The sequence below is a fragment of the Sminthopsis crassicaudata genome, chromosome 1, assembly GCF_048593235.1.
Source record: "Sminthopsis crassicaudata isolate SCR6 chromosome 1, ASM4859323v1, whole genome shotgun sequence".
Classification (NCBI taxonomy): domain Eukaryota; kingdom Metazoa; phylum Chordata; class Mammalia; order Dasyuromorphia; family Dasyuridae; genus Sminthopsis; species Sminthopsis crassicaudata.
In genome coordinates, this window is record NC_133617.1 from 58,283,814 (window position 1) to 58,303,226 (window position 19,413).

General features: G+C 35.5%; 1 protein-coding gene across 1 annotated transcript in view; it reads left to right on the forward strand.

Moving 5' to 3' along the window:
- CPAMD8 (C3 and PZP like alpha-2-macroglobulin domain containing 8) overlaps positions 1-19,413 on the forward strand; it is a 157,812-nt gene that overhangs the window by 30,161 nt on the left and 108,238 nt on the right. The window contains exons 11-13 of the mRNA XM_074305772.1: positions 11,320-11,547; positions 18,693-18,863; positions 18,961-19,089. Of these exons, the coding sequence (XP_074161873.1) occupies positions 11,320-11,547; positions 18,693-18,863; positions 18,961-19,089 (528 nt within the window). The remainder of the gene's footprint in view (positions 1-11,319; positions 11,548-18,692; positions 18,864-18,960; positions 19,090-19,413) is intronic.

The following is a 19,413-nucleotide window of genomic DNA, read 5'->3' on the forward strand; positions in this document are numbered from 1 at the left end:
GGTGTCATCTCTCTTACAAAGTCTGTCCCTCTCTAAGGCCTAAGTATTTATTACCTTTCTGTAGTAGTGCATGTCCTGAAGCTACTCTCATAGCCCAGACTTGCTGTTTTTCTACAAGTCCCCCAGTTCTAAATTCCTCAATCATCCAAATGCATTGTATATTATATATAATATATTGTATATATGTACATATAAAACTATACATTGTATAACATAATTTCTCTGCAACTAATGGCTTTCAAGGACTTCCAGATTCAAAGACTTAGCACTTGATCCAATGTTAATGTCATGTCCTTATTCATACTTGTTTCACACCTTTGACTTATCTGACAAAGGATCAGGGTAGAGCATTTTGTCATAGATTTTTATGAGAGATGGGGAAATTGAATTATCCACATTTCTATGTATTATACATAATTGAATGTAAGCTCTTGGAAGGTTGGGACTTTTGTTTTTATGCGTATTTTCAGCACTCAGTATAATGCTTTTCACATAGTGGGTGTTTAATACGTATCTGTTAGGAAGTAAAGAAAAGGAACAGCTTTTTCTTAGAGACTAGAACAATGGAGGAGAACTTTGGTGGATCAAGATAGATGAATTTTGAAGTGTGAGAGGGGAGATGAAGGCTCTCCAGATAATATGAAGTAAATTCAGTTACTGATGAATAAGAATTAGGGGTAACCTATAATTCTTTTATTTATTTATTTTTTCAAAAAATTTATGCATAGGTAATTTTTTAGCATTGACAATTGCAAAATCTTCTGTTCCAACTTTTCCCCTCCTTCCCCCCTATCCCTTCCTCCAGATGGCAGGTTGACCAATACATGTTAAATGTTAAAGTATAAGTTAAATACAATATATGTATACATGTCCAAACAGTTATTTGCCTAATTGATGGGCATCCACTCAGTTTCCAGTTTCTGGCTGCCACAAACATTCTTGCACATACAGTGACCTATAATTCTGTGTGGGATAGCAGTGTCCACAAAAACATAGACTCTTAGAGTAAGAAAAAGCAAAAAGGGGTTTATTACAATTTCATAAGAAAAGGCGAGATGCCATCTAATAAGGTGTTGTTTGTCAGCAAGAGAAATGCAAAGCATAATTTTGAAACACAAGATTAAATAACCTAAACTTAGAAGCCTCCATCCTCCCCCAAGCTGGCTTTTTTCTCCCATTCTTTGGGGGAGTCTAGGTTTATATTCTAATCACAAAAATCTAACCCAGAAACAAAGAATACAAGTCAGTAATAATAAGATCTTAATTTAAGTTTTCCTAGAGACCTGATATACACGCAGATATAGAATTCAAAGCCATTATCATCTTTAAAAGAAGTACTTAAATGCTGATTAAGAAGTGGTGGGAAATAGGAGGGGACAATACCTACAACTTTTTAGCTATTGCTTTATTTGTTATAATAAAGTATTGTTATTAAATATAGTTTAAGGTTATATTCCCATGAGAGTGTCTTCACTCAATTTCTCACAATTTTATTTATTAACCTTTGAAGACCTCTCACATCATTCTTGATACATTTCCTCAACCAGCTTGTTCTTAGTTTCTAATCCCTCTAAACCTGGCATGTTTTTTTACTCCACAGGAGTCCATCCTTGTCTAACTGAACCTCCTGTACCCCCAAATTCTATCTGGGACTATCTATTACCACAACATTTGCATGCCTGGTAATTACAGTAAAAATGTCTGTCTCCAAAGTCAGCAACAACAGAAATACTAAAAGAAACAGACAGATCACAAACTTCCTACGTATACTCTCAAGGCTCATGTATCCCTCCAATGGGAGGTCACCAGAATGATTTGAATCTATTGTCCACTCTGTGAGAATGATAACTGGTCCTTCAGTCCAAGTATGATGAGTCCAGCCTTTCTCTTGGTCCTCATAGTGGTGTCTGATGTCAGCAAGACTTGGAAAGGTTCCTTCCAGGAGGGAAGGAGTTTTTCCTTTTTCCATATCCAGATCAGCACCCAATCTCCAGGTTGAAATTTATGTATAGGAAACCCTAGTGGTGGAGTCTGAGCAATCACCCTTTATTCTGCAACATAGTCAAATATTTTACCAGAGAACACACATAATTCCTGAAGAATTTGTCTCTACTGTCAAATATAGGGGTTCCAGTTTCTCTCTTTTTCCTGGATAAAGATGTCCAAAGAGGAGTTCATAAAGGGATAATCTAATATCCCTCTGGAGTTTGGTCCTAATTCTGAGGAGGGCCAGAGGGAGGCATTCTAACATTAATTTAGTGAGCTGCCTCTTGATCTCCTGATTCATTCTTTTCACCTTACCCAAGGAAGGAGTGTGCCAAGGAATATGAAACTCCTAGGTAATATCCAAGGCCTTTTCCAGGGACTGGAGAACCTTAGAGGGAAAATGAGTCCCCTGGTCCGAGTCTATCCTCTTCACCATCCCATATTTGGGAATAATTTGTCCCAACAAGATCTGACTAACAGCCTAAGAAGTAGTTTGGGTCACTGGGAAGGCCTCTACCCATGAGGTTAGATGGTTTATTATGGCAAGCAAGCATCTGAGGCAACCCACCAAAGGCAGCTCAGAAAAGTCTACTCATATGCTCTGAAAAGGTCTAATTCCCAGGAGCCTCCCTCCTGCTGGTATCTGGTGCAGGGCAGACTTATTTGTCCTTCAACAAATAAGGCAACCCTCCAGGGTATATCGGCCAGAAGATATGAACTGGGTTAAGATTTCATCATACAGGTTTTGGACATCCCAATGACTGGCTTGTAGTAAAAGCTATCTCATACTTGCTTTATTTAGCACTTCCTGGCCATTGAGGAAGTACCATTTACCATTATAATCTTCCTGGGCTCCCAATTCTTCCATTCATCATTTTTTCTCTTCTGGCAAAGGTGGAGAGGCTAGACTTAGGGTAAAGGATTTAGATCAACAGGGGGTCAGCACATACTCATTCCCTGCCCTTCTTGCTTCCTCATCTGCGAGATAATTTCATCTGGCTTCAAAGGACTGACCAGTTGATATCTATTCACATGTATAGTAGCAATGATCTTAGGCAGTAAGAGGTTTTTAACCATGCCCCTTTCTTCCCAAATTTTTCCAAAGACATATACCACTCTCCAGGAATACTTAGAATCATTATAAATATTCCCTTCCTTCTTTTCTAATAACTCCAAGGCTTGATCAAGCAAATAAAGTTTACTCCCCTCACTAATTAAGTGCACCAAGTATCTTACTTCCCTTTCCACAAATTTTAATTTCCTTTTGAGACTCTGAGCCCCTCCCTCCCTAGGTAATTTAGCAATTCATTGGAAGCCTCACTGACCTACTCTTTTTTATCAACATATTGCAAGATCTGGGTACCCAGGGAAGCTCTAAATTTCCCCAAAACAGTTTTCTAGTACTTGCCCAAACTGATTAAGGGATTCTATATGTCCCTGGAGTAGAATGCACCACCTATATTACTGTTTTCTTCTAGTTTGGAGTCTTTCCATTCAAAGACAAAGATATTCCTGCTTTCAAGATATAGGGGACAAGCCCAGAGAGCATCTTTTAACACTGCAATACTAATTTCCCATTATTGTATATGGATCTGGTACTATTGGATAAGAAGGGAGGACTGTTTTATTAATTTCCCTCAAATTCTGCACCAACCTATAAGATCCATCTCCCTTCTTAACTGATAGTATTGGGGTATTAAAGAGAGATGTGCAAGCTTCTAATAATACATCTGTTACTACTCTTTTTTCCCTCCAAAGGAATGGGGTCTTGTCTGGCCTAACCACCATATATGGGTCCTTCAATCTAATTCTTTCTAATCCCCAAACTTCCGTAAAAGGTACAATAAAATTTTTCTCCTTTCCTACTGGAAATTAAGAGAGGTTTTTGGACAATCTGGACCCCCAGGGCAATTGAATTATAGAGGATTTAGTAGCCCTGGAATTTATCAAGAAAACCAATTCCTCTTTGTTCCCATTCTTAAATTTATCAAGGTCTCTGAGTGGGTTTTTTTCAATGAGCCCCGACACTCTTTCTCCATTTCTATGAGGGAATAGATCTTTTGCTCTCTCTTCCCCTGTGGGCAATCCTTCTTCACATGCCTTTCCAGTCCACAATTGAAACAAATTAACAAGCTAATCTTTCCAGGAAGTGGAAAGTTTTCTTGATTCTTTACTATTTGCTTAAGCTCCCACTGAAGAGGGCCAGGAGGAAAGGAAATAGTCAATGGTTTTAAATCAATTGAGCTCAGCTCTTCCTTGGGGTGGAAACAAGGAAGAGTTCTGGAGTCAAAGCCTTAGGAGCAGTGGTCATCTGGGGGGCATAGGGAGGAGGCAGTGCTGAGAGGGAGTTCTCCCTCCTCCTTCAAAACAGATTTCCCATAGTTGGCAACTACAAGACTACATATTCAAGACTACATATTCACTCTCCTCAGAATTAATAGGCTCCTTTGAATTTGCATACTGATTCAATTTTTGGAACACCCAGATATTGGATAATCCATTTCTTGGCTAGGAGACATCTCCTTCGAGTTAGAGGTGCCTGCCCAAACAAAAACAACAATATTTAATCATTTTCTTTTTGCCCTTTCCTGTTCATTTTGTTTTAAGGCCATTATCTAGAGGGTTACTTTCTGGAATAATGTATAAGTTCTTAGAGTCAGCTACTTTAGATTTGTTCCTTTCCCATGATTCAGTCTTATCCTCTTTAATGGAGGACTCACCTGATTTTACCAAAGGAAAAGAAGAAAATCTTTATGGAATGAACTGCCTAGGATTTCCTCAATATCAAAGAGAAATGGGAGCCTTCAGTCTAGATTCTCCCAATCCCAATCCCAGTCACCCAGATAGCTCACCAATTTTGATCTCTACTTCCCTCACCAGTTTTTTGGCTTTACTTGGGTTACATGGCTGATTTCAAACTTTTCTCAGCTAGTTTATTTCTTGGGCTGAACTAGTCCTTTCTTTGCTAGCTCATTTCTTTTTTTTTTCTTTTGCTTTTTTTTCTGGGTGTTTTTCTTCTGGGGTTTACTTTATTGAAGCAGGAGTTCCTGAGCTTAGTCCAAGGACCACTAGAGAATTCTCTGGAGAGCACCTATTCAAGAATTCTGTATAGGAGACACTCCTTACAAACAGGAAATATCCCGGACAAGCCCCCAAATTGTGGAACAGTAGTGTCCACAAAAAAAAAAAAAAAAAAAAAAAAAATCAGAGACTCTCAGAGTAAAAAAAAAAAAAAAAAAAAAAAAAAAAAAGCAAAAAAGGGGTTTATTACAATCCCATGAAAAAGGGCATCTACCATTTGACAACATGTTTGTCAGCAAAAGGAGTACAAAGCAGAACTTCGAAACCCAAGATTAAATAGCCTAAATACAGAAGCCTTCCAAGCTCCCACTCTCTTCGGCTGTTTGGGAGGAGTCTGGGCTTATATTTTAATTGCAGAAATATAACCCAGAAACAAAAGAATATGTCAATAATAATAAACTCTTAATTTAAGTTTCCTTAGAGAACTGCTCTGCAAGCAGATGTAGAATTCAAAGACATGATCACCTTTAAGAGAAGTACTTAAATACTAATTAAGAAGTGGTGGGAAATAGGAGGTGACAACACCTGCAGCTTTTAACTATAGCTCTATTTGTTATTATAAAATCTCAAGTCACAATTATATTTTAAGGTTATATTCCCATGAGAGTCTTTACTTAGTTAATTCCTCACAGTCTCTAAAGAAAATGTTACCTAAATTCAGTCAGAATTTTATGTTCCCATAAAGTAGCTGGTTGAATCGTCATGCCTTAAGTCCAGCTCCTCTTTATTGACTCAAAACAGCAAGATATAAAACAAATAAATCAGAAAAATAGCAAGAAGAAGAGGATGGGAGAGGAAGGAGGAGAATAAATAGAAGAAAAAGATGATAGATACCTCTCAAGAAAAATTCTGCATAAAAACTAGAAAGAGACTGAATATTAGGTGAGCAAACAAAAATATCCCAATAGATAAATACAGTGAAGAAAAGACTCCATGGAGATAGCTCTAGAATGAGAAAATAGTGTTACAATAACTATAATTGAATCCTTAGAAATTCATTTGGAAAAAATTCAAAAGACTCCAAAATATCTGAGAAACTTAATTAAAGAATTTGAAGGAAGTAAAAGGAGGAAATAAAAAGATAAATTAAAGCTCTGAAAAGAAAATTGATGTGTAGAGAAGAAAGTAGGGGATTTGATTTTTGTAAATAAATAGTTTATTAACTTTTTAAAAAACATTGCCTTCATTTCCTAATGCATTCTTCCCTTTATTCACTACCCAAAAGTTTGAAGTTATATACAACATTGAATATAAAGAATAAAATGACGGGCATTTGTAATAGGGAGTAGCATGTATGGATTGTAAAACTTCAGTGATATAACAAGAAATATTAAGGCAAATTATGACAAACAAAATAGGAAGAACACTTGATACCTGTACAAACTATCATAATTGATCTTGATGAGAAAACTTAGAGACAACTAGGTGACATAGTGAATCAAGGTTGGCTCTTGAAGTCAAGAAGATGTAAGTTCAAATTTTGCTTCAAACACTTTTTTAGCTATATGACCCTGGACAAGTTAGCCTTTTTGAGTCTAAATTTCCTCATCTTTTAAATGAATGGGTTGAACTAGATAGCTTCTAAGTTTCTTTTTAGCTTTAAATCTGTATTCCTATATCCTATAATCCTATTGAATTTCCAGAAAAAAAAATGATGATACAAAAACCTTGAATATTACACTTTAGGAAATCATACAAGAAAATTACACAAAAGTATTGGAAATAGAAAGCAAAGTAAAAATTTGAAGAATCCACTGGACTCTTATAGTGAAGGTTCCAAAGTTTAACTATTTAAAAATCATCATTTAATTTCATCAAATTTCAGAACTTCAACATTGAATAAAACATCTTGTTAAGCAATCAGAAGACCTCCCACATATCAAGGAAAAGCAGACTGAATCATGGAAGCCTCTCAAATATAAAGGAAAGGAAATTTGAATAAGCCAAGATTATTATTCACTCACCAGAAACTTCAGAAGGAAATGGAATAATGTTTTCCTAAGAAGTAAAAGGCTTTCATTGTGTAACCCAAGATGATCAAACCTGCAAACTTAATCCTACCCATTAATGAAAAAAAGATGGTAGAAGAAAAAAAGGCAATAGAGACATTCCAGAAAACCAAATCTAGGAAATTATTTGCTTTTCAAATACTCAAGCAACAGAAATATAAGAAGGACAAACAAATACAACCACCAAGGATAGTAACAACAAAATAACAGAGACCATTAAAATTTTTTAAATTTGTATTTAAGAGGACAAGGATAATAACAACAATAGCTAACATTTAGATAGCATTTAGTATGTTTCAGGGATTATGTTAAGTGCTTCACAATCATTAACTCATTTGATCCTCACCATATATCTCTGGTATCTCAGTGAAGAAACTGAGGCAAATAGAGATAAAGTGATTAGCCCAGGTCATACAGCTAGTAAGTGTCTGCGGTGCATTTGAACTCAGGTTTTCCTGGCTACAGGCCCAACACTACCACTTAGCTGCCCAAAAGTCAAATAGTGACTGGGGAGAAATAAGCCTGAAATATCATGGACTAAACTTCCCAGCAAACTACCACAGGTGAATCAGTGCATTTTTAAAAATAGTTTTTTGTTTCACAATTATTTGTCAAGACCATTTTTGTCATTCATTTAATGAGATTTTGAGTTCTAGATTTTTCCCTTCTTTCTTCTTTTTTTTTCTAAAATAGCAGGCAATTTGATATAGATTTTATATATACAATTATATTAAGCATATTTCCATACTAGTCATAGTTGTGAAAGAAGAAACAGATCAAAAGGTAAAAATAAGTTTAAAAAAGGATGCTTCAATATGGATTCAGAGTCAATCTTTCTTTATCTGGATGTGCATAGCATTTTCCATCATGGATCCTTTGAGGTTTTATTATTATTATTTTCCCCAGTTACAAAAAATACTTTTTTTGTTATACATGTACATTCATTTTTTAACATATTTCCATATATATTGTGTCATGTAAGAAAAATCAGGATAAAAGGAAAAAAATCACAAGAAAAAAAGTGAAAATATTATGTGTTGATTTACATTTAGTCATCATAGTTCTTTTTCTGGATATGGATGGCTTTTTCCATCCAAAGTTTATTGGAATTGCTTTGGATCACTGAACCACCTAGAAGAACTAAGTCACAATGAATCCTTTGTACTTGTCTTTGATCACTGTGTTGCTGAGAAAAGCTAAGCCATTTCTATTTGATCATCATATAGTTTTGCTGATGCCATGTACAATGTTTTCCTTGTTCTGATCATTTCATTTTGTATCAGTTTGTACAAGTCTTTCCAGGTTTTTCTAAAATCTACCTGCTCATCATTTCTTATTGCACAATAATATTCCATTACATTCATAAATCACAGTTTGTTCAGCCTCAATCAGTGTTTTTGGTAGGCCTGAATCATAGTACGTGAGGGTATTTTTTTGTTTGTTTGTTTTTTGTTTTTTTTTTTTTCCTGAGGCTGGGGTTAAGTGACTTGCCCAGGGCCGCACAACTAGGAAGTGTTAAGTGTCTGAGATCAGATTTGAACTCGGATCCTCCTGAATTAAAGACTGGTGCTCTATCCACTGTGCCACCTAGCTGCCCCCGAATATGAGGGTATTTAAAAGCAGACTGGAGAAGAAGATAGAAAGAAATATGTGATGTATTAAGTTCAAGTCAAAGACTAACAATCAAGGAAAAATAACTCCTGTTAGTCTCTTGGGAAGAAAAGAGCCTACAAGTGACTCAATTTAAGCAAAGGCAAGGAAAGAAGGAAGAAAGAAAGAAATGGGAAAATCTTATTTTAATGGTTTCGAGGGGGTACCACAGATGAATGTTCCTATGGGAGAGGAGAGTATTTTTAAAGAGAAATAGGTATAATCTTCAGAGATTTGGAGCTTAGAGAAACCATTCAAAATACCCCAGGAGAAGGGGAATCATGGCTACTGGGGGGGGGGGGAGGCAACTGACACCTAAAAGAGAAGAAAGGCATGAATCCAGGAAGGGGATTTCAAGGCAAATAGGAAAAAAATTAACACGGGAAAGGCAAAGGTCAATAATGAACTGTACAGTCATAGAAAAATTTCTGCCATAGAACAAAAGCTTCCTTATTGCCTAGAGGTTTTTTTTTTTTTTTTTTTTTTTTTTTTTGCTGAGGCAATTGGGGTTAAGTGATTTGCCTAGGGTCACCCAGCTAGGAAGTGTTAAGTGTCTGAGAGCAAATTTGAACTCAAGTCCTCCTGGCTTCAGGGTTGGTGTTCTATCCACTGCGACACCTAGCTACCCCAGGAATTTTTATTTCTAAGAGTGAGGAAAAACCAAAAAAAAATAAACAAATAAAAAAGACTGAGACAGGATCTATAAGGCAATAGATGCTGCTTAGAAGAAGCAAATCAAAATAGGTACCTTAGAAATTTTAATTCTATGAGGAATATAGACTAAAGAAAGACTAAATATACATAAAGACCCTGAGTCAAAGAATAAAAGTCTAGAATAAACAGAAATGAAGGTTAATGCTGAAGAGAGTGAGGGGAAATTTTTTTTTTTAGAAAACACAGAAAATGAAGTTTAAAAAAGAACTAAAGTTCAAGGGGAGAACAGGAAGGGAGAGGTGTTACTTGATTACTTAATTGAGAGAATTGATTAAACAGCTAGACTGTTTGGAACTAACAAATTAAGTAACTCCAAGATTAGAAAAAGGAATAAGAAATGAGAGACTGAGGAATTGTTTAGGTGAATGGAAAAGAGCTGGTAGGTACAGTTACCTTAAAGTAGATTAAGCTAAAATTACTGAAGAAGCTTAGTGCTATATTTACAGGGAAAAAAAATCCTAATTTAGCAAAACAAGGGCAAATGAAAATTTTGAAATCAAAGTAGAAATAAATTAAAACTGAGCCTTTAAAAATTAATAAAATTAATAAAATTTTAGCTCATTTGAGCAAAATAAAAGAAAACCCAGATTGCCAAAATCAAAATGAGAATGTGAATAGCAATGGATAGGATAGGAAAATTATTAAAAATCACTATCCTCAGAAACTAAATGCCATCCAAATTAAAACTTACTGGAAATAGTACTTTAAAAATATACAAATTAACAAAATAGGAAGTGAAAATCTAAAACAATTCAATCTTGGAGAAATCGAGCAAGCCATAAATGAACTCCTAAAGAAAAAAAATAAATAAACTCTTGAACCTGATACATTTCTAAGTGATTCAGTCATGGAAGAATCCAGCAGTGAGGTCTTTGTTTAGATTAGCTTGTATGAATTTGTAGTAAACCCAGTGAAAATACAGTTTTGCAATTTCATTCAATGGCATTCAGCAGCATTGATGTAGTAATGGAAGAAAGAGGTGGTGCAAGTCACTAAAGGTTGAGGGTTGGTAAGGTAGTAAAGAGGCAGCTAGATGACTCAGTGGACAGAGCTCTAGGCTTAGAGTCAGGAATACGTAAGTTCAAATTCAGTCTCAGACACTTATTAACCTCTGTTTGCTCTAATCCACTAGAGATGGAAATGGCAAACACTTCCATTATCTTTGCCAAGAAAACTCCATCAACAGTATGAGCATGGCATGATCCAAAGGCTCACGAAGAACCAGACACGACTGAATAACTACAAAGGCATCAATAGCACTAGGACAAGGGGAAAAGAGCTTCAAAGCATAGAGATGAACTGGTCAAGACTAAAGCCTGATAATGAGTTTAGAGTTTGGGAGAACAGAGAAAGAACAAGGGACTAAAGGTCTCATCACAAGGATGGATCGCTTTAAGAAAAGTGAGGCAGAAGGAAAAGTGGAAGGACAGGAGATTATGATCAAAGAAGGGAATTTCAGAGTTCACAATCACAAGGGCAGCACAATAATGGGGGAGAGTATAATATCCCCTTCTGGAAGCCTGGAATCCCTCTTACTTTCTTCCAGAACTAAGCCCTGACAGAACTATCATGTCCTGTTGCATGAACTGGTGAGCAAGATGAAAGAGCCCAAGTTCATGGGCTAAAGGTTTCCTATTCATGGCATAAATAAAACTCTTGACTTAAACAAACCATTCCTGTCAACCACGTTTTTAGATTAAAGGTTTATGAAAGACATATGTTTGTAAATTTGTGTTTCTTTTTGGATTGAGCCAGGTTTTGACATTCTGCTTATCCCCTTTTTGCCAAAAGAAACAAAGTACCAGATCCTGGAAGAAAGGCAAAGTTTCACCAAAAGTTGTTTGAATATATAACATTTCCTTCTTGACTTTCTGTGCAGATACACGGCTCTGCGGTCTTTGACGTCTGTGTGAAGGATATGATGCCAGCTGATGTCCCAGAACACTTTCGAGGCACTGTCAATATTTGGGCAACGGTGACCAGTGTTGATGGCAGTCAGCAGGTTACATTTGATGATTCTACCCCTGTGCAAAAACAACTTATTGAGATCAGATATAGCAAGGAGACCCGAAAGCAGTTCAAACCTGGTCTGCCTTACAGAGGAAAGGTATGTTCCTGATATAATTGTGTTCAATGATATTCTGATATCTTTCTTTAAATCGTTGTGTATCATGGATACAAATATGACCCTTGATTTCCTCCCTCTCTTCCCTTTCCCATCTCTCCAAAATTGTCTCATATAAAATTTTAATGTGGTCCATAACCACATTTTTAGTATATACTCAATGCCATTGCATATATTGTATGATAACATAAGTTATGTTTTCAAAAGAGAACAAAACATATTTTCCTTGAATGAGAAGAAATATAAAGTAAAAATTTCACAGCTAAGTACTTATTATTTTTAGGGCATACTTATATTTTAAGTAGACTTTATTTTCAGTTTGTATTCACTAACCTACATTTAGTGAAGCACGGGGCTGAAAACTACTGCAGTGCTTTGCTTTTCATTACATCCAATAATCACCTTAGACGGGATTGTCCTACAAAGAATTATAAGGTACTAAGTCAGAATAAGGTTATAATAATAGCTCTCATTCTTAAAGAAGTTTTGATATATAGATTTGCAAAGAGCTTTATAGATATCTCATTTGACTTCTTACAACAATCCTAGGAGATAGATACTATTATTATCGCATTTCGTAAAAGAAAACTTCATATTACTTAAGTTCCTGAAGCAGGTTATGAACTTTACATCTTCCTGACTTTTCCAGAGTTCACAAGGCCCTTCCCGGGTCATGGTGGAAGAATGTAGCCAAGTTTCCCTTTTCTCCACTCCCAAGCACTCCTAAGAAATTCCTCCTCAGGGATTTGCTTGGAAGGCCTCCAACACGACCTAGCCAAGAGCAATATTTAGTATTGATTTTGCATTTTAAGGTTTGTAAGTGCTTTATATATATTACTTCCCATGATACTCACAATAATCCTGTGAGGTAGGTGCTATTATTCCCATTTTTCAGATGAGGAAAATGAAGCTAAATTAAGGGACTTGCCCAGTGTCACTTAGCTGATAATTTCATATTAACCTGCCAAATGTTCAAATGTGCAGTTCCAAACTAATTTGCTAGTTTTATTCAAGTTCTGCACAGGATATAGTCAAATGTTTTCAACAGATCCAAATGTACTTCCTGTGTAAGACATTCCATTTCATCCAGTGGCTTTTAAGAATTCGTAAACTAATCAAGAACATTTTGCACCTAGGCTAAAACCTTTTATTGAGTGATTGATTCAGTACAAGAATTCTCACTCAGTTATGATGCCATGATATGAAGCCATTTGGGGACTGATTGAATTTATTTCCACTCTTGTATTTTAAAATATAGAGGAACCAAAAAGGGAAAATTCCTTTTATGGATCTGGCTCTCACTAATAAAGGGGAACTGGTTTTCAGAATAAAACTGATGGGAACTATGGGAGAAAGTGACTGCTGCCTCTTAGAATTTGTTATTGAGAAGGATAGGAAGTCTTGGTTCAGGCTGACAAGACTTTTGGATCTGGGGAAAGCAGAGTCTAAATGTTTCAAATGAAAGATACTTTCAAATGAAAGATACAAATGAAAGATCGGCTAAAATGCTCAAGGGGAGAAAAGCCCAGGAGGAAGAGAAGATTCTCAAGAGTGAAAGTATGAAAATTCAAAGGAAAACAATTCTCCAGGGGAGGGAAAATGGGATTTGTCAGAAGAGGCAAATATCACTGCACAGAGAACTTAATAACCACCACCTTAGTCTCTAAAGAGAAAGGTGCAGGAGGTAGAAATGAAGAAATGTTACTAGAGAAACCCCAGTGATTGTATTTTCTCTGCTCTGGTAAACTATTCAAATAAACAGAGTGATCCTTGACAGAAATTTATGGCAAACTGAACAACTTTAGATCTTTCTCCTGTCCCAGTTTATTCACAGTCATTCCCTTCACTATCCCCTTTAATCAGGAATACATAGTTTAGCAATTCTTTTACTTAACAGCTTTATCACTTTTGCTGACTTAAAAAAACAGTGAAATTTTAAATGCACACAAGGGCAAGCTCTTCCCAAGCCTGAAGGGAAGCATCAGATTCCAAGGCAATTTGCCTGCCCTCTTGTTGAGAGAGGGAAAGGGGGAACAAAAATGAGGATCTTCATTTTCTTGCCTGAATGGATTTTAGTCGTTCAGTTCCCACATGATTAGTCCTTGTTAAGATGCCTTTCAAGCAACTTTGCATTTTTCATGGTGGTTTCTGCCCTGTTCCTACTTCTTGTCCACCAATGGTCCTCTTCTTGATCCCACAAATCCAAAGAGTAGTAAAAGGGAACTTGGAAGTTGGTTTAATAATTGCCAGTGGAAGTGGGTACCTCTTTCCACATCTTGTGAACCATTTGAGCCCTGGCACGTGGGCAAAGGCCTATACTTAAGTGAGCAAATAGTTAGAAAATAATTGTACTTGATGAATTAATGAATGAATAAGTGAAAAGCATTTATTAATCTCTTCCTACATACCAAGCACTATATTAAATAAGGCTGGAAGATACAAAAACAAAAAGCAAAACAATCTTTGGCCTTGAAGAATTTCTATTCAAAAGGACAACACATATAGAGAATGTTGACCAGAGAAGAAGATTTTGAAATGATGAATGACGTAATAGTGCAGTGGTTTGATGAGTTCTTTCCAGGAATGGTAGTGTTGATTTGATTTCCCCTTAAAGGAAAAGGGGGACTATATGAGGTGGAGATAAGAGTGTATCCCAGTTATGGAAAACAGGCTTTTCAGAGTCATGGAGATGGGAGATGAAGTGTTATGACTGAAGAACAAGGAGAAAGTCAGTTTGGTGACATCACAGAATGCAGAAGGGGAAATGTCCATTGAGACTGAAAAGGATGGCTGGGAATGTATATTGGATACAAAATCCAAAGTTATGTTGGATTTTTAAAACTTATCAGAAGAATTTATATGCATTTAAAGAAAATTCTTAAGGCAGTACTGTGTAACATGAACTAAAGTGGTGAGAGATTTGAAGCAGAGAGATCAATGAGAAGATTGTCACAATAGTATAGGCCAGATGATCTGAATGAACAGTAGTTGTATGAAATGGAAATTAATTCTAGACATGTGAGGAAAGTTAAAATAGTGGGAATTAGCAGTTATCTAGTGGAGTCTAGAATAATTTTCTGCTTTTGAACCTATAACACTGAAAAGGTGATGGTACCTGACAGAATAGGGAAGATTGGAAAAGAGAAGGAAAAAAATAACTAATTCAACTTTAGACATTAGAATTTAAGATACCTCTGGGAGGCATCACATATTTCTTTATATGTATTCTTTCTTATGTTATAAGTGTCCATTACATTTTACCATAATTTCACTCTTTTTTTGATTGATGAGCAACCTGATTGTTTTTAGTTCTTTACTAACACATAAAGGATGACAATGAATATTATAGGATTTTTTCTTTCTGAATTCAAAGTATAAATCTAAGAGTAAGATTCCTGGATCACTGAATAATTTAATGAGTTTATATACATTATTCAAAGTTGTTTTCTAACTCATTGCTCCACCAAATAATGCTTTGGTGTTCCTTGTTGCTGCCTTCTCAATACTGTTTTCATTTTTTGTTTTCTTAGTCAATTTTCTGGATGTATGGTGAAATCTTGGAATTGCTTAATTATTAATTATTTGGAGCATGTTTTCATTGTGTTGTTGATGTTAATTGTTAATTATTTTGAAAATTTCATAATCTTTGACAACTTACTATTGAGAAATGACTCTTGGTCTTATATATTTGTTTTAATTCTGTATCTACTTTGACTACTAAATATTTATTAGAGTTACTTGATAAAAAGACTTTTCCCCATTATCTTTCCTCCTTTCTTATCATAGTGGCATTGATTTTGTTTTTCAAAAGCTTTTAAATTTCATGTAATGGAGACTGCCCCTTTTTATGATCAACTCTGTCTTGTTTAGCAAAAATTCTCCCTTAGCCATATTTGTGAAAGACACTTCCTTCTCTTTTCTTCTATTACTTAGATCTTCTCTTATTTTATAATTATATTTATGTAATTTGTGAAATGTCTCTCGGTTCACGAACTGACTATCAACTATTTTATAGTTATTTTGAATAAGATTTTTCTGGGTTTTTTACTTTTATATAAAACTAGTAATAAATTTTCAAAATTCATTTTACATCTTATTATTTTATCAGAGCTATTTATTGTCTCAGTTATTCTGTGTTGGTTTTCTGGGATATCTAAGTAAAGCATCTAGTCACAAATAGAAATCATTTTGTCTCTGAAGCAACAAGGAGCACTAAAGGAAACATGGAAGACAAAATGTTTCAGGTTGGTCAACCCTCTACCACCAACTACTATCTCCCCTCAGACCCTGAAATAGACACCCTAAGACTGAGTCCAAGAAGCCCAAGAGAAGTAGTGCTCCCTCATCACCAGCCCTGCTTCCTAATTGGTCCCTGCCACCACTAAGGGAAGACACTAATGGGGAGAAGAGACCCATTGTTCTCAACACTAACTGCTGACCAATGATTTCTAATGGGTAGCTTAGTCTAAGAAATCCAGTAATAGCTGTGCCTTCCAGATAGCTAGTCCTGCTTCTATACCAGTATTGGCAACCATCATTTATCATTTAAGGGAGCAATCTTATAGAGAGAGGCCTTCTTTTATCCATCTACCTATTACCACTGATATCATTGATAAAACAAGAAAGTCATCCTAGAAGAAGCAACAAGATATCTTGAGGAAGAGACAGGAGGCTGCATTTGCCAGGCTGGAAAAACTGTCTCAATGTTCCTCTTTCCCCAGACCATGGTCAAGATAATCTACGACCCTCATTTCAAGAGTCTCAGGAATAGCAGTTTCCCTACCCTGGGCTATTGGCCCAACTGCCAACTTGGCCTTTGCATCCCTCAATGAGAGGACCAACTTTTGTGAAGGAGTCTGCCAATCATGCTACCATTACTACTAACCATTGACCAACTGTCATTGCTGGACAGTTAAGTCCAGGAGCTGCTATTCCATCCCTCTTCCTTCCAACCACCATCCTGCTTCAAATTCTGCCCCCTCAGTCATACTTCAAAAGGCAACCCTTCTAGATATGTGACCTGGGAATTTCCTCTATAAGTGGCACAGTCCTTATCTCAGAAGCATAGCTCCTGGAGACCCTCTGAAAAGAAGGCTCTTATTAACAAAATCCTTGCTACTGTCAAATAGTTCAACATAAAAAACAATAAATTTTTATTCATAGAAATGCTATTAAAATAAGCATTGTTATTTGCTTTGCTGATGGCACCCCAAGGAGTATGGGACCTTTTTATGTGACTTGCAGATTAAACCTCCTAAATGTTACTTCCCCATTAGAATTAGAACTTCTTTTTTATTTGTGTCCCTAATGCCCATCATATAGTAAGTGCATAATAAATAGTTTTCATTTATTCATTCATTCCTCTTTTCTTAGGTTACAAATTTTTATTGTTTTATTGCTATTACTACTATAATCACTAGTAGAATTATGCTAAATAATATTAGAGAAAGAGAATGTCTTTGCTCTGTCTGTATTTATTGAAGACACTTTTTTGTTTCATAATATTGACTTTTGGTTTTATTATAGTCTTTATCATATTAAAAATTACCCTTCCATGTCTATGATTTTAAGGGGGTTTAAATAAAATTATATTTTATCTAAGATTTTTACATCAACATTTACATGTCCACATGCAAAGAACAGAAAAAGAAAACAATGCATAAAAGCATGAATTTGTTATTTACAGGTTGCATTAAAAAATAAATAAATTAAATTTAACACAATGGTGACAACATTGCCCTACTCTTCTGTGTTCCCTTCTGAATTACCTCTGCTCTCTTTTGTGTATTTTTAAATGTCCCATTGATGTGTTTTTCTTTTTTTTATCATTAGTTCCTCTCTACACACACACAGACACACACACACACACACACACACACACACACACACGCACATACACAGACATGCCATTCTCCTGCCAAAAACAAAAGCCCTCACTATAGTATGGAAATATAATCAAGCAGATAGATATTAGTCATATTTGAAAATGTATATCTCCTTCTATATCAACGACTTATCATCTCTCTACCCAGAGGTGAGGGGTATGGTTCATCACTAGACTTCTTGGAATTATAATTGTTATATTGATCAAAGTTCTTAGGTCTTTCAATTTTTTTTCCCCTTTATAATGCTATAATCATTGTATAAATTATTTTCCTGGTTCTGCTCATTTCACTCTGTATCAGTTCACACATATCTTCTCAAGTTTCTCTGAGTCTATTCCGTTATGTTCATATATCATAATTTGTGCACTCATTCCCCAGTTGATGAGCACCTACTTTACTTCTAAGTCTTTGCTACAATAAAAAGTACAGCTATTAATATGTTTTTTACATATGGGTCTTTTCCTTCTGTCTTTCTCTTTGACATATATACCTCAAATGATATCATTTGGCCAAAGGGTATGCACAATAGTATTTTGGGAGGATTTAGTTCCAAATTGCTTTTCATAATGATTAGATCAATTATTCAACAATTAATTTTTTGTAATATTTGCCAAAATAATGGATGTGACACAAAACCTCAGATGTATATTAATTTCTGTGTATCTTATTTGTAGTAATTTGAAAATTTATTTCAAGAAAGAATTGTTAGCTTGCATTTTTTGAGAACTACCTATTCATATCCTTTGATCATTAATCTTTCAGAAAATGATTCTTGTTTTTTATACATTTGTATCACTTCCCCATGTATTTTGGATATCAGACATTTAGCAGAGAAATTTATTGCAAAGAAAAAAAAAAGTCCCCATATTAACTGTTTCCCTTTTAATTCTGTTATTGATTTAATTTTGCAGAAATCTTTAAATTTTTATGTTATCAAAATTATTGATTTCCTTTTTTATGAATATCTCTTTTCCTTGTTTTAGTCAAGAACTTGCTTCTTAGCTCTAATTGTGAGTCTGTAAAATTAGTCTATCCTTGGTAATCCCTAAGTACTTTGTAGCTTTTAATCTTATGATCCTTGACTATAATCTAAATGACATCCCAAACTGTTGCCCTTTAAAATGTGGTCTCATTGGCCCACATTCTAGCGTGTTAATTGCTTTTTCTTGAATTGTCACTGTGTCATTAAAAATATTTTTTAAAAATATAGTCCTGATATTCTGTTGCTCAAATGCTGCCCAGGTGGAAGCATCTTACCCTGATGGTAGCCCAGCCAATGGAGTGTTGATCCGTATCAAAGCTGAGTTGACTCCAAAGGACAACATTTACACCAGTGAATTACTTTCCCAAGGAGGGATAGTAGACTTTGAGATCCCTACAATCCCTCCCACAGCTCAGTATGTTTGGCTGGAGGTTAGTAAACATTATCATTTAAGCAAAATTACAGCAACAGAAATGGGAGACTGCCTGGAAAATACGTGCATAACATTCAGATGTATTTTTTTTTCAGACAAAAGTGTTAGCAATCAATGGAAAACCTGCTGGGAACCAATACCTACCCAACTATTTATCTATTAGCAGCTGGTACTCCCCAAGTAAATGCTATCTACAGCTTCAGGCTCCTGAGTCATCCTTTCAGGTAAGGATTGCTTTGCACTCTAGAATTATGGGTCAAGTTAATAAAATTTAATAGGGATAAATAAAACATCCACTTGTTAGATTTAATTAAGAAATCACTTGTACAAGGATAGAATGGGGGAAGCCTCACTGAAACCTGTGCTAAGGTTATTTGAAAAAGGACAAGCTTATAGCATGGGACCTTTAGTAGATTGCAAACAAATATATGGCTTCAGTATAATGTTGCAGCCAAGAAAGCTAAAGTGGTCTTGGAGAACTATAGGGCCTAGGATAAAGGAGAGAAGAATCAGACCATCTCTGTGCTCCATTATGGGTGTCACATTTT